This window comes from Schistocerca piceifrons, chromosome X, assembly GCF_021461385.2.
Source record: "Schistocerca piceifrons isolate TAMUIC-IGC-003096 chromosome X, iqSchPice1.1, whole genome shotgun sequence".
In the NCBI taxonomy this organism is placed as follows: domain Eukaryota; kingdom Metazoa; phylum Arthropoda; class Insecta; order Orthoptera; family Acrididae; genus Schistocerca; species Schistocerca piceifrons.
In genome coordinates this window covers 483,322,591-483,339,109 of record NC_060149.1, presented here as the reverse complement: position 1 = coordinate 483,339,109, position 16,519 = coordinate 483,322,591, and the positions used below count along the sequence as shown (strand labels likewise).

The window sequence follows — 16,519 nt, the reverse complement described above, 5'->3', positions numbered from 1 at the left end:
GAGGCGGCTGGACGAATGCGCCGTATAATATGTGAAACTTGCAAGGGTGCCATGAACCTTTGTCCATGTGTCAACAAGCTGAAGTCTGTCGATGATGACGGAGAAGGCCGCACACAGGAATGATGCGGAAGTTGGTCAGCAGGACCTTATGTGGAGTTGAAGTCACCACCGAGGACCATTTCATCCAGGAGACCCTCAAAAAGCGGCGTTACTTCGTCAGCAAAGAAAATGTGTCGGTCACGACGTCGACTGGAGCCGGACGGCGCATATTCATTGAGGATGTGGACGCCGAACAGCGTGAAAGTCATGCCTCTAGCATTAGGAAGGTACATTACATCTTTAGCAGGGAGTCCACAACCGAAGATGAAGGCGACTCCACTACCGTTGTCAGAAGCATAGGAGATTGTGCTGTGTAGCAGTGGGGGCGTTGAAATTAGCGACGATCACTCCTCGGAGGAGGGCAATGTCGTCATCAGCAGCATAAATGGTCTCTCCGAACATTGTCAGTTCGTGAGAAGCCCGAATGGTGGCCAGATTCATCGTCGCGATGCGGTAGTGTTGTGGGCGCGCTCCCACCATTGGCACAGATGTTCCGGCAGAGATGTCCGGCTGGCGTGTAACATCCGACACAGTCACTGTAGCCGCAGTAACTTGGTGGAAGGTGGGTCAGGCACCTGCAAGGGGCACTGACTGGCGGGAGGGCCACCATCGCGATCTGCTCCATCGTCGACATCACCAGCCCAGGAGATTGGAATAGGTGGCAAGCTACTGTCGCACTCATCGAGGGAGAGTTGTGGTGACGTTGCTGTAGCGGGGTCCAGAGACTCTCCCTCCATCGAATCCATCGTTGTTGGGTGGGATCGTTTCTCAGATGGGACATCAGGAGTGGTCACTCCTGTTGGCAGGGCGCTCGAAGGGAGAACACTGTCTTGTATCCACTCCACTGCCTGTGATGCCACATGAAGAAGTGTGTCGTCGGCTGGAGTTTGACTTCGCTTCTTCCGTTTTCGGGGTGACCGCTGCTTTCGGAGGTGCTGTTCTGTATCAGAATGTTGACGTTCAATGTCCGAGGTCGCGCCTGTCTGAAGAAAAGCAGAGGTAGGCACCGCACTCACATCGATGTCCGTCGCAGCGGACAGACTGGTCATTGAGCTCTGCAGAGTTAGTGGTGTTGTAGCCATCGGAAGAGATGGTGCCGGTGAGGCCGTGGCAGCACCGTCATTTCCAGTGGGGAGTGCCGGGGGTGGAGGAGAGAACAGGAGCTTCCTGAAGTGACGCATGGGGGCTGCGTACGGCTGTGGCGTAGCTATCTGGTAAAGAAATGACCGTCGCATTGGGAGCTGCGTCACCGGTCGGGACCTGGAGTAAACGTCGGCAACCGGCACACATCCGCGGCTGGCCATCATACTTACCGATGGCTCTCACGCCACCAATCAGCAGATAGGATGGTACATGTTTGGAGAGTTAGATTTTGATTTGGCAGACACCATTCAACACGTGGTATGTCGTGAACGTCTGCCATTTTTCTGCAATGTGCCCAGCAACATTGCCGTAGGCTCGGAAAGCTTCGACGATCACGTCTTGTGGCACTTCGAAGGGGAGCTCAAAACCCGAATTGTTCGAAGACCGTAACCAGCGTGATCTACCGTTACCTCTCGAATATGCCCATCAGAATGCTTGAACTTGAGTCCGTGTGCGTGTTGTCGAACTACCTTAGCAGATGCTTCCTCCGTAGTCATCTTAATATTAACTATACTGACAGTGATAGAGAAGTTAATACCTATCTCTTCCTAGGGGTCCAGACGTAACTCTTCGCGAATGAATTGTTCAATTTCATAGCGCGTGGTCCAGCATGTTCGGCTTGGTATGTTACTTTAAGTGTCGCTCGGCATTAACAGTGCGCCATGAGGTGCAGTAGTAATGGACGCTACACAACACGAAATACCGCGACGCGGAAGTAAACAACTGCGGTGCGCTGTCGGGCGCGTGGAGCCGGTCCGTACGCGACCACTGCCTAAAGCAGACTGTACTTTGGCTATCTGAACACGCCTCCTGGATCGACCCAAATCTCCACATGTTACCATGTGTCCACGTCCTGCACTTCCACAGTTGCCATGATTGCCGCACAGAGAGACACTTATTTATTATTGTCGCGGCCTATTTAGACATGTAACACTATTTTGCAGCGTCTGTGTTTTTACGGTGTACTGTGCAGTGTCCTTCAGACATGCGTTCATCTATCGAAGCATATATGGAACCATGTATTGAACCCACAGTATTTGATATAGTAAGATTAAAGACCTTGTTAACAGCTGAGGCGCATAAGAAGCAGTCAAATAATAAACTGTATCCTTCGTAAATCCCAACACTAAAAGTTGTTAAATGGTTCAAATGGCTCTAAGCACTATGGGACTTAACATCTGAGGTCATCAGTCCCGTAGACTTAGAACTGCTTAAACCTAACCAACCTGAAGGACATCACACACATCCATGTAGCACCGTAGCAGGAGCGCGGTTCCGGACTGAAGCGCCTAGAACCGCTCGGTCACCGCGGCCGGCAAAAGTTTTAAGCTACGGATTAAAAAGGTTCCAGTGCAAATTAGGATCTTAGTCTGTAATGGATTCAGTACAGTCGTGTTATGCTTATGTGGTATAATGCGTTTAATAACAGATACATACCATACCATGCACATACGCTGGTAGCCTGGAAAGTGGGGAGGCTATAAAAACACTTATCCTTAGATTTTTTTTGCTGATGTTTTTTTTTTCCTTTGTTTCAGGTGAGTAGAGTCTGCCACGGGTTACGAAGTGTGGTTGTATGAAACGCAAGTAGCTTGGCGCCCCGTTAGGAAACTTATTTTGCCCACAAATGAGGTCAACTACTTGCTTCCAAATTTGGTGAGTTTTGTAATCGGTTGTTACATTTATCATATCTATTTGTGGTCTGAACATTTCGCAGATGTATACAGCTTATGGGATGTTCACCTTTAGCTAAGTACACGAAAATCTTAAACACACAAACTATGCGTTGACAGCTACTGTAGTGGTAAGTGTCTTAGAGAGACTAGATTAATGTAGCATATTTCGTCTTACTGATCGCAGTAAATTCTAGAAATAACTCTGAAATTAGAAGTCTTAACATAAAAACTTCTGTTAAATTTATATGGTTTTTTTATAATAAAGAATGTTGCTCTCTTCGTGCTGAATCGTGAACACTTTTAATGCAGACGCTTTTCACCATTTGGTTAAAAGACATCGTCTGTGTATTTTCTGACACATTCGTAATTTTAGGTTTTACCAAACGTCGGTTATAGATGTAAAACATTCATTACGAAACTGAAACAGTTCATGTCTTTGTTTATACGTAAAATTAAGTGGTACTTGTAGCCAATTTTCTTTTTACGTATCCGTACGACTACCCTGATTCTCCTACATGTGTCCACAGGTTGAGAATCGGATTTCACTGTAGAGAATTTGCCGCATATCCACATCGAACTTGCCTGATTTTCTTTTCGGTGAGATTTTGCTACGTGTTCAGTATCATTAATTTTAACGTCAGTTCGAGGAACATGTAGTGAAAATGACATTCTTAGCTGAAGATCACACCAGGACAGATAAAAAGAAAATTGACTGTGAGAACTTTTCCGTTTTGAGTAATAATCACGAATCGAATAACGCGGCCCCTCCCGCCGGAGGTTAGAGTCCTCCCTCGGGCATGGGTGTGTGTGTTGTCCTTAGCGTAAGTTAGTTTAAAGTAGTGTGTAAGTCTAGGAACCAATCACCTCAGCAATTTGGTCCCTTAGCAATTAACACACATTTGAACATTTTGAGTAATAATCAAGACGTGAAGTGTTTCAAATGCGTCATTATTTTAGGGTTACCAATAATTGTGTAATATCCAGAATCTGACTGAAGGTGTCTTTTGAATCAGAAGACGTCTATGTTAAAATATGTACATTGTAGCACGCAAAGAGCAGTTCGGTTTATTATCAAAGAATATACAACATTATTGACATTTTCTATGTTAGGAATTCTAGCTTTAAAGCTATTTCTGGAATGTACGTCGGTTAGGAGCCGCAAAATATCCAAGAAGATACTTACGTCTTGTGAGAGACGTTACTGTGCAGTAGCTGCGAACGTGAATCAGAATTAAAAATATAGACGTTACAGTGCTAAAGAGGCAGATTTGTCCATTGTAAAGGAACACAAAATTTTTATAGCTGGTGCGGAAAATGGCCATACCAACCAACTTGGCATTAGTTATTTTAAGAGATTCCCCGTTGTTATTACTGGCAATAACACTTCTTAGTAAACATCTAAATTCTGATTTGCGTATCTGTGCCGCTGGTCTGTCTCAGTAGATGTTCTTGTGCCACAGGAATACCTGAGCTTCCATCCCTTGTCGTGCCAAACAGTATTCCTTGGTAAGAAGGTTGTAAACACGGTTCCTCAGCTTCCATAGGACAAAAAAGGAGTTTACTTTTTGATCACAATTTATTTATTACGGTGACCGTTTTCGACCACTACTGTGGTCATCTTCAGACCAGTGAGTAAGAACCTCCTCCTGCTGGAGAATCACTAGTAGAAGCAGCAGAAGGAGGTTCTTACTCATTGGTCTGAAGATGACCACAGTAGTGGTCGTAACCGGTCACCGTAATAAATAAATTGTGATCAAGACTGTATTTGATAGTAAATATTTGTAACACATTGATAACTGTTCACTCCCATGATGTATTCAACAAAAAAGGAGTTACCTGAAGGAGATGTAATGGCTGTGGTCTCGAAAGCCAACACTAACGTTAGAGATGCTGTGTGCTGAACTCATGTCCCAGATACCGCCAGCCAACAACTCCTTCGGCAGAGGTTCGGTGAGCTGTCATCGCGTGCCCCCGGGTCTAATAAATGGTTCAAATGGCTCTGAGCACTATGGGACTTAACATCTGTGGTGATCAGTCCCCTAGAACTTAGAACTACTTAAACCTAACTAACCTAAGGACATCACACACATCCATGCCCGAGGCAGGATTCGAACCTGCGACCGTAGCAGTCCCGCGGTTCCGGACTGAGCGCCTAGAACCGCTAGACCACCGCGGCCGGCCCGGGTCTAATAGCGAACTACTTTGGTTTATTTTGTTCTACTAAAATGTTGGTATTACCTTATAGACATAGGCTTTGTTTCCACAGTCGACTCACAAACATCGCGAATATCTGACGAAAACGAATGGGAGTAAAAGCCTCCTAGAAATCTTGATATCAGTTCAGACGACAAAGAAGCTAGAACTTGAGGAGAGTCATTTGTTTATTCTTGACAGCTGTTACAATTATCTGACATGAAAATAACTATGTCTATTAGTGATTAGCTGAGTAGCATTGGGTTTTTGGCGCAGGCAGCGAAAAATGAAAGTAAACCAAATGCTGTTGAGCTCAGAAGACAACACGAGCTGGTCAAGTGTGAGTATTCTGTTCGTGGCATGCACTTCTGAGACGTAAATCAATTACTTTCAAAATGGTTCAAATGGCTCTGAGCACTATGGGACTTAACTTCTGAGGTCATCAGTCCCCTAGAACTTAGAACTACTTAAACCTAACTAACCTAAGGACATCTCACACACCCATGCCCGAGGCAGGATTCGAACCTGCGACCGTAGCAGTCGCGCGGTTCCGGACTGAGCGCTAGTGTCTTTCCTACTCATTCAGATCCTTAGAGTATTTCCCTCACTAGTTCAAAATGCAGGTACTGTCGAGAACAACAACGGCACTCACCAATACGCAGACCATTTCACCATTCTGTGCCTCATTTCATGCAAATGCGGACGAAAAAAATGATCGTCCTCTGCTTTTGGCTGTCATTATCACCTCTCATGGAAATAATGTGTTCGGCTTGAAATTTTTGCGTAGCTAGGTTGACGTGCAGCTAAACGAAGTTAATACAAGTATCATTGAAACCATCTACATCTACACTCCGCAAGCCACCTGACGGTGTGTGGCGGAGGGTACCTTGAGTACCTCTATCGGTTCTCCCTTCTATTCCAGTCTCGTATTGTTCGTGGAAAGAAGGATTGTCGGTATGCCTCTGTGTGGGCTCTAATCTCTCTGAATTTATCCTCATGGTCTCTTCGCGAGATATACATAGGAGGGAGCAATATACTGCTTGACTCTTCGGTGAGGGTATGTTCTCGAAACTTCAACAAAAGCCCGTACCGAGCTACTGAGCGTCTCTCCTGCAGAGTCTTCCACTGGAGTTTATCTATCATCTCCATAACGCTTTCGCAATTACTAAATGATCCTGTAACGAAGCGCGCTGCTCTCCATTGGATCTTCTCTATCTCTTCTATCAACCCTATCTGGTACGGATCCCACACTGCTGAGCAGTATTCAAGCAGTGGGCGAACAAGCGTACTGTAACCTACTTCCTTTGTTTTCGGATTGCATTTACTTAGGATTTTTCCAATGAATCGATCTGGCATCTGCTTTACCGACGATCAAATGTATGTGATCATTCCATTTTAAATCACTCCTAATGCGCACTCCCAGATAATTTATGGAATTAACTGCTTCCAGTTGCTGACCTGCTATATTGTTGCTAAATGATATGGGATCTTTCTTTCTATGTATTCGCAGCACATTACACTTGTCTACATTGAGATTTAATTGCCATTCCCTGCACCATGCGTCAATTCGCTGCAGATCCTCCTGCATTTCAGTACAATTTTCCATTGTTAAAACCTCTCGATATACCACGGCATCATCTGCAAAAAGCCTCAGTGAACTTCCGATGTCATCCACAAGGTCATTTATGTATATTGTGAATAGCAACGGTCCTACGACACTCCCCTGCGGCACACCTGAAATCACTCTTACTTCGGAAGACTTCTCTCCATAGAGAGATCCTCGACGCTACAGTGTTTGCTTATTTTAAGAAGCACTGCTCCTGATTATCTTAGAAGAAAAGTAACCGAGATACAAACGTTAAGAATGTTAAAGTCCCACAGAAATATCATTGTGTAAGGCTCTGCAGGATCAACCCGCAATGCGACTGCAGTAGCAATAGCCGCCTTCAGCAGACGTAAACATCAGTAACTCCTCTGCTATCGGGCAAAATTGTTATCTAAAAATGTTCCAGAATGTGTCTTGAACAGTTAGTTGATGAGACAACACACTCGCAAGGAAGCGTAATACGAATTCTAGTAACAAACATCGTCAAACCTTTCCATTCACTGAATACTTAGATGCAAATCAGCCATCATAGATTGTTATAGTTTGATAGATCGCTAGAATTAAACTAAAAATTAAGAAAAACAAGAAGATATTTCTGCTTAACGAGGGCGTCAATAAAATTATCAAAATCTAACTAAACAACCAGTAGCAGACATTGAGTTTTGTGGAGAAGTAAGAGGAGAATATGTGGCACAAATTGAGAATTATTTAAGGACACGTGCTTACACGCTGCCGCCTTAAAAGATATTAAGGGATGCAAAGGGCTTATAGTTTCCTGACTATATTACAGGGATATACTGCAAAAACAGAAGTACCGCTTAGCAAATTATGTGAAACAGAAAAATTGCTGACAAACATTAACTGAACAAAGTCAAAACAAGTGTAAAGGAATGTATGCAGGAAATTATCAGTGAATTTGAAAGCAAGATTTTAACTACCGAGTTGCTACCAAACGTTAAGACAGTTTTGGATCCACTTAATATCGGTCAGTCATCTGTCTGGATGCTCGGTGGTCATGATGGCACCGCAATGGCAGATGAGAAAAAGCTTGACATTACATACATATTTTTATGAACAAAACGCTTATTATTGAACTGTGTAACTGATTTCAGGGAATTACCGGCCAAACCGTTTATTATCCAAAATAAATACACTGCTGATGTGGACTGCGATTTTCTTCAGTGAGTCAGTATTGGCCATGGTTCCCTAAGATTCCCGTAGAGACTTCATCGTAGACAATTGTGTCGTCAGGATTGCCGCATGGAAGTACGATAGGACAGCTGTCATTCTCTATATACATAAATGATCCGAGGGATAGGGGGAACAGCACTTTGCGGCTGTCTTCTGATGATGCTGTGGTGTACGGGAAGGTGTCGTCATTGAAAGACTGTAGCAGGGTACAAGATAACTTAAACAAAATTTTTAATTGATGTGATGAATGACAGCTAGCTCTAAACGTAGAAAAATGGAGGTTAATGCAGATGAGTAGGAAAAACAATCCCGTAGTGTTGGAATACAGCAGTAGCAGTGTGCTACTTGACACAATCAGGTCGATTAAATATCTAGGCGTAATGTAGCAAGCGATATGAAATGGGTTAGAGCATGTAAGGATTGTAGTACGGAAGGCGAATGGTCAACTTCGACTTATTAGGAGAGTTTCAGAAAACTGTGGCTCATCTGGAATGGAGACCGCATGTAGAAGACTAGTGCGACAGATTCTTGAGTATTGCTCGAATGACTGGGATCCCCAACAGTTCGGATTAAAGGAAGACACCGAGGCGATTCAGAGGCGGGCGGCCAATTCTTGAGTACACCTCGAGTGATTGAAATCACCACCAGGTCAGATTAACGGAAGACATCGAAGCGATTCGGAGGCGGGCTGCTAGATTTGTTACCCGTAGTTTCGATCAACACACAAGTATTACGCCGACGATTCTGGAACTTAAATGGGAATCCCTGGACGGAAGACGACGTTCTATCCGTGAAGCACTATTGAGAAAGTACAGATAACCGGTACTCGAAGCTGACTGCAGAACGTTCGTACTGCCGCCAATGTAGGTTGTACGTTTCGCGTAGGGCGCACGAACATAAGATAAGAGAAATTAGGACTCGTACGGAGGCATATAAATTGTCGTTTTCCCTCGCTCTAGTTGTTAGTGGAACAGGACTGGACATGATCAGTGGTGGTGCAACGTACCATCCGCCACGCACCATACGGTGTCTTGCGGATTATGTGTATAGACGTAGATGTAGACTTGTAAAAAGGCAAGATGAAATTAAAATTTTTTTCACAGACTCTGCATCTACATACATTCTCTATAAACCACCATACGGTGCATGGCTACTGTTTGTCATTTGCTTTCCTGTTCCACTCGCAAATGAAGCGAGGGAAAAACGATTGTCTGCTTGCTCCCGTACGTGCCTTGTATTCGCGACCCTTACGCGAGCTCTATGTTGGTGGCACTAGGATCGTTCTGCAGTGTGTCGCAAATGCTGTTTCTCTACATTTTCCTGATAAAATTGCAGCCATTCTCCAGTAGTTGTAATTTTGTTGTCTATATGATAAACATAATTCCTCAATAGCGTTTCGCGAGAGGAACTTCATCTTCACTCCAAGGGTGTCCATTTGAATTCACGCAGCATTTCCTTCATACAGGCGTCATGATCGAAACTACCAGTAACAGCATGCCTCTGAATTGCTTCGAGGTATCCCTTCAATCATATCTCGTGGGTATTCCAAACACTCCAGTAATAATCAAGAATGGGTTGCACTAGCGTTTTATTCGAGGTCGCATTCCTTGATGAGCTACAGTGTATTAGAATTCTCCCAACAAACCGAAGTTGACCATTCGCTGTCTCTACAACCGGCCTTTCGCGCTCGTTCCAGCTTATGTCGCTTTGCAACGTTACTCCTCGATATGTAACTGACGTGGCAGCACACTACTAGCACTGTATTCCGAGCAATGCATCGTAGGTTTTCTAACTCACCTTCATTAACATACATCACATGAAATAGAAGTTGTAAGTCATACCGTATCCTACAGTCACTCAAAAACGACACCTCCCCGTGCACCACTGTATCATCAGCAAACAGCAGCAGACTGCTGTGACCTTGTCCGTCATATGGTTTATGTACATAGAGAACAAAAACAGATTAATTACATTTTCCTGGGGAATCCTGGTGATACATTTGTTGGCGATGAACACTCACCGTCCAGGATGACATACTGGGTTCTATTACCTAAAAAGTGTTCGAGCAACTTACATAACTGGGAACCAATATGATCTGACCTCCGTTAACAGTCTGCAGTGTGCCACTTTCCGGAAATACTGGAATGCGCTATCCACCTGTTGCGCTTCATCCATGTGCCGCAGGATATCGTGCAAGAAAAGGGCAAGTTGAGTTCCGCACGAGAGATGCTTTCTGAATCCTTGTTGAGTTGTTGTTATAAGCTTGTCCACCGCAGGGAAATTTCTTGTATTGAAACGTAGCATATGCTCAAGAATTCTGAAAAAACGGACGTTAAGGATATTGGTATATAATTTTGTGGGTCTGTTCTTCTACGCTTCTTGTATACGGGAGCCACCTGGGCATTTTTTCAGTCACTTAGTACTTTCTGCTGGGCGAAATGCATTAAATGCAGGCTATGTATGGCGTCAGTGCCGAGGAGTACTCTCTTTAAAACCGAATTGAGACTCCATCTGGACGTGGCGACTTTCAGCTGCTTTACAACGCAAGGTATGCTTATTTACATGTTCCATGTACTCCTTATGGAGGTTTTGTGGCGATCAAACGATGCTACCCATGTCTGTACAATCTTCTTGCGTGAATGATTTTTTAAAAGCGAGATTTAAAACTTCAACTTTTCTTTCACTGTCTTCTATTCTCACACCAAAGTGGTCGAAGAGTTACTGGATACAAGCCAGTGAGTTAGCATAGGACCTGAATTTTCTCGTGCTCAGTAAGATCTTTCGCTAAGAGTATGACGGCGGCAGGTGGTTTATGCATCGGGCATTTCTACTAACGTTTGCCTGTCGACATTTCCACTTTTTTTGCCGAAAGTGGAACAACCTCTGCATTTTCCAAATGTTGTCATTAAGCCACGGTGTGTCTTTTACGTCCTTAATAAACTTAATTCGGCAAATACTTCTTCAGAGAGCAATTGACAAAACGTTTAGGCTTTTCCCATAATTCCTCTCCGTCCATCACTTTGGAATTAAATTATGTCCATTCATTTTCTAATAGGGAAAGTATTTGGGCTGGAACAAACAAATTTACACAACAATTCCGTGAGGAATCATTTAAAGGTTCCTTACTGCACCGGCGATTTTCGTTTATCTGCAAACTTCTGCAGTCGTTCATTAAAGGCTGCTGAGTATGCTATGAAATGAAGTTACATTTTGTGAAGCTAATTGTGTTGTGAAGCTTCAGGTGGGCCAGAGTTCGGCAATCAACCTGCAAGGCGGCGCGTAAATAATCTTCGTCGTTTAGAAGAGCCTGAAAACTATTTTTACTGTCAGCCAAAAAGCGATGGAGAACATACTGACCATAATTTCCTAACTGCAAGTCCACATTACTCATTGTGCTGAATGAAAGAAAATGTTCCTACCTGCGTTATTTACTCAGTGGGATCAGGAACAGCCGGCCGGTGTGGCCGTGCGGTTCTAGGCGCTTCAGTCTGGAACCGCGAGACCGCTACGGTCGCAGGTTCGCATCCTGCCTTGGACATGGATGTGTGTGATGTCCTTAGGTTAGTTAGGTTTAAGTAGTTCTAAGTTCTAGGGGACTGATGACCTCAGTTAAGTCCCATAGTGCTCAGAGACATTTTTGATCAGGAACAATGACTATAAATAAAAGTCTCGAGTTTTAACTGATTGATACGTTCACTAAAATTTCACTCGCACAAAATAGGGTATAATAAAATTACTACTACTACTACTACTAATAATAATAATAATAATAATAATAATAATAATAAGTACTAAAAGAATAGGCCTCCGGTATGTTCTGCCAGTCGTAAAAGGCGACGAAAAGAACAAACCACTAATAGGGCTAAGCCCCCTTTTAGTGTGATTAGTTGATTCAGGACAGAAATAAAGAAGCCTCGGACAAGCGCCGTCATGGTCGGGGACGACGCTTGAATCCTATGCCCGCCCACAATGGTAACGACACTGCTAGCCAACTGGAAAAGATTCAAATCCAAATAGAGGTGTTTTGCAGGATATGCTTCCTGCAACCACCCTAGAAGGAAAACAAAGACAGAGGATGAGATGGTCAGATGAAGTTAATGGACACCTCATGTTCTGTTATTACCAAGCAACAAACCTAGGAACCAACACAACTGGATACAGATCACAAGTATACACAACATTTATTACCAGATAAACCAGAATTAAAATTTTTAACAGAACAACGACTAGCTGATCAGATCCGTGTAATAATCAAAAATAACAGGATACCCCAGTCAGAATCAGAAAACATCAAACAACAAGTACAACAAATACTGGAACAAAATAATGTGCAATCAGAAGAAGAAGAAGAAGAAGAAGAAGAAGAAGAAAATACAGTAATGGACTCAAACATCCCAGAGCAAACAAACAAAGAACAACACGCATCCATTAAACAATCAGAGGAAAACGAAATCTTTAGACAGCCGCCAGTACAAGCACAAATAGAACATGAAGTGACACACATGTTAGATATAGAAGAAAAATTTCAGCTGACATATACAGAATACAAAGACACAAATGCAGACATTAGACCATTCTTGCATAGACCGCCAAATAACCCACAAGTCGAAATAACGATAAAAACTATCAACACAATCATACACAACAAAATAAATGAAAACACAACTATGGAAGAGTTAAAACTAATGGTTTATATAGGAGCACTCACTACACTAAATATACACACTAGGCAGAGGTCAGAACCAACCAACACACAGAAGAAACCCACAAAACCAGCCTGGCAACACAGGCTTCATATCAGAATAGAAAAACTGAGAAAAGACATCGGACAGCGAACACAATTTATAAGAAATGAAATGTCAGAAAAAAAACGAAAAAGGTTAGGTAAAATCTCACAACAAGAAGCGATAGAGCAGTTAGATGAAAAGAAGCAGAAATTACAAGCATTGGCCAAACGACTTAGAAGATACAAAAAAAGTGAAAATAGAAGGAAACAAAACCAAACATTCAACACAAACCAAAAGAAATTTTACCAGACAATAGATAACACACACATTAAAATAGACAATCCACCAAACATAACAGACATGGAACACTTCTAGAGCAACATATGGTCAAACCCGGTACAACATAACAGGCATGCACGGTGGATACAAGCAGAAACACACACATACAAGATGATACCACAAATGCCTGAAGTGATAATTTTGCAACATGAAGTCACCCAAGCAATTAATTCTACTCACAATTGGAAAGCCCCTGGAAAAGATAAAATAACAAATTTCTGGCTAAGAAATTCACCTCAACACATTCACATCTAACTAAATTATTTAACAGTTACATTGCAGACCCATGCACATTCCCTGATACACTTACACATGGAATAACTTATCTGAAACCTAAAGATCAAGTAGACACAGCAAACCCAGCAAAATATCGCCCCATAACATGCCTACCAACAATATACAAAATATTAACTTCAGTCATTACACAGAAATTAATGACACATACAACACAAAATTATAAATGAAGAACAAAAAGGCTGCTGCAAAGGAGCACGAGGATGTAAAGAGCAACTGATAATAGATGCAGAGGTGACATATCAAGCTAAAACTAAACAAAGGTCGCAACACTACGCGTACATTGATTACCAGAAAGCTTTTGATAGTGTACCCCACTCATGGTTACTACAGATATTGGAAATATACAAAGTAGATCCTAAATTGATACAGTTCCTAAACATAGTAATGAAAAACTGGAAAACCACACTTAATATCCAAACAAATTCAGATAATATCACATCACAGCCAATATAGATTAAGCGTGGAATATACCAAGGAGACTCTTTAAGTCCTTTCGGTTCTGCCTTGCCCTGAACCCACTATCCAACCTGCTAAATAATACAAATTATGGATACAATATTACTGGAACATACCCACACAAAAATCACACATTTGCTATACATAGATGATCTAAAACTACTGGCAGCAACCAATCAACAACTCAACCAATTACTAAAGATAACAGAAGTATTCAGCAATGATATAAATATGGCTTTTGGAACAGACAAATGTAAGAAAAATAGCATAGTCAAGGGAAAACACACTAAACAAGAAGATTACCTACTGAATAACCACAGCGACTGCATAGAAGCGATGGAAAAAACAGATGCCTATAAATATCTAGGATACAGACAAAAGTAGGAATAGATAATACAAATATTAAAGAACAACTAAAAGAAAAATATAGACAAAGACTAACAAAAATACTGAAAACAGAATTGACGGCAAGAAACAAGACAAAAGCTATAAATACTTATGCTATACCAATATTGACCTACTCATTTGGAGTAGTGAAATGGAGTAACACAGACCTAGAAGCACTCAATACACTTACACGATCACAATGCCACAAATTTAGAATACATCACATACATTCAGCAACTGAAAGATTCACATTAAGCAGAAAGGAAGGAGGAAGGGGATTTATCGACATAAAAAACCTACATTATGGACAGGTAGACAATTTAAGAAAGTTTTTTATAGAACGAGCAGAAACTAGCAAAATACACAAAGCAATCACTCATATAAATACATCGGCTACACCACTGCAATTTCATAACCACTTCTACAACCCTTTAGATCACATAACATCAACAGATACGAAGAAAGTAAATTGGAAAAATAAAACACTACATGGCAAGCACCCGTATCATCTAACACAGCCACACATCGATCAAGACGCATCCAACACATGGCTAACAAAAGGCAATATATACTGTGAGACGGAAGGATTCATGATTGCAATACAGGATCAAACAATAAACACCAGATATTACAGCAAGCATATTATTAAAGATCCCAATACCACAACAGATGAATGCAGACTTTGCAAACAACAAATAGAAACAGTAGATCACATCACAAGCGGATGTACAATACTAGCAAATACAGAATACCCCGGAAGACATGACAGTGTAGCAAAAATAATACATCAACAGCTTACCTTACAACATAAACGTATAAAACAACATGTTCCCACATACAAGTATGCACCACAAAATGTACTGGAGAACGATGAATACAAATTATACTGGAACAGAACCATTATAACAGATAAAACAACACCACATAACAAACCTGACATCATACTCACCAATAAAAAGAAGAAATTAACACAACTAGTCGAAATATCCATACCCAATACAACAAATATACAAAAGAAAACAGGAGAAAAAATTGAAAAATACATCCAACTGGCTGAGGAAGTCAACGACATGTGGCATCAGGATAAAGTTGACATTATACCAATTATACTATCAACTACAGGAGTCATACCACACAATATCCACCAGTACATCAATGCAATACAGCTACATCCAAACTTATATATACAACTACAGAAATCTGTAGTTATTGACACTTGTTCAATTACCCGAAAGTTCCTAAATGCAATGTAACATATGCCGTACAGTTAAAAGGAAGTCACGCTTGATCAAGGTCCGCGTCACCTTCCATTTTTAACCATACATAACGTCTGAGACAAGAAAGAAATAATAATAATGTCCCTGTCGGCGGGCCGCGGTGGCGGAGCGGTTCTAGGCGCTTCAGTCCGGAACCGTGCGACTGCTACGGTCGCCGGTTCGAATCCTGCCTCGGGCATGGATGTGTGTGATGTCCTTAGGTTAGTTAGGTTTAAGTAGTTCTAAGTTCTAGGGGACTGATGACCTCAGATGTTAAGTCCCATAGTTCTCAGAGCCATTTGAACGATTTTTTGGTCCCTGTCGGAAACAGCACTATTAACACTTTAGAGGCGACCTCTGCGGGAAGTTCCAGGGAAAATGGTCTATCGCCCTGACTTCTAATCACCAAAAGTAAATTGCTCACTTTAAAAGTGAAGATAATTTCTCAAATTCCCACGCGGTTTTGTCGACATGACGGGCGACACACAAACAGCAACTTCCATGAAAGATACACGATTCACGACGGCGTACAGTTCTCGCAAGTTCACCTCCGACTTTACAGAAAACGCTTTTTGTAGCTGCCTGGCTCTGACGTCATCGGAGACACAGCGCACGCAGGCGTTTGACTGACGCAGACAGATTGATATCTCGTGCGAAGTGTCTCTTCTCACTGCGTCTGTGGTTGTGTTTATAAATGGGCGCAGCGAAACGCCGAACGAAACATCTGCTATCAACCGCTCTAAGCACAGGTAGCTGCATTTCAATTTTCTCGGACGGAACTGCCCCGTGAGATTCCTTGTAATTATTGTTATTTACAATAAAGTGCTGAAACTTGGTGCAGTTGTATTATTTCATCAATGTAATCGAATGTTGTAATTACAACTTCCCATAACAAATAGAAATGATACTTTATCTATTATGAAAAAGCACATTTTCATTACAAATTTGGTGTTTTAGTAAATAACTTGAACACTAGTAGAGGTAGCTTATTGTAGTTACAGGTATAAGACTAAGATCAAATTGAGGCTACATACGAATTTTCATCTTTCATAGTCTGATGTATAGCGTCTTCAGTTTTTCCTTAAAACGCCGAATTTGACCAAAAGAGGGCTCTGATCAAGTTGAGGCTTGTAACGTTTAATTGTGACG

The 16,519-nt window shown here is 42.0% G+C and overlaps 1 protein-coding gene across 3 annotated transcripts in view; it reads left to right on the top strand.

Annotated features, from left to right (window-relative positions):
- Nucleotides 1-16,519, top strand: part of LOC124721924 (carbohydrate sulfotransferase 5-like) — a 544,973-nt gene that overhangs the window by 250,270 nt on the left and 278,184 nt on the right. The window contains exon 2 of one of the 3 annotated variants that reach the window (XM_047247079.1): nucleotides 2,781-2,898. The exons of the other annotated variants lie outside the window; for them this stretch is intronic. Coding sequence (XP_047103035.1) covers nucleotides 2,870-2,898 — 29 coding nt within the window. The 5' untranslated portion in view covers nucleotides 2,781-2,869. The remainder of the gene's footprint in view (nucleotides 1-2,780; nucleotides 2,899-16,519) is intronic. 3 annotated transcript variants of the gene reach the window in all.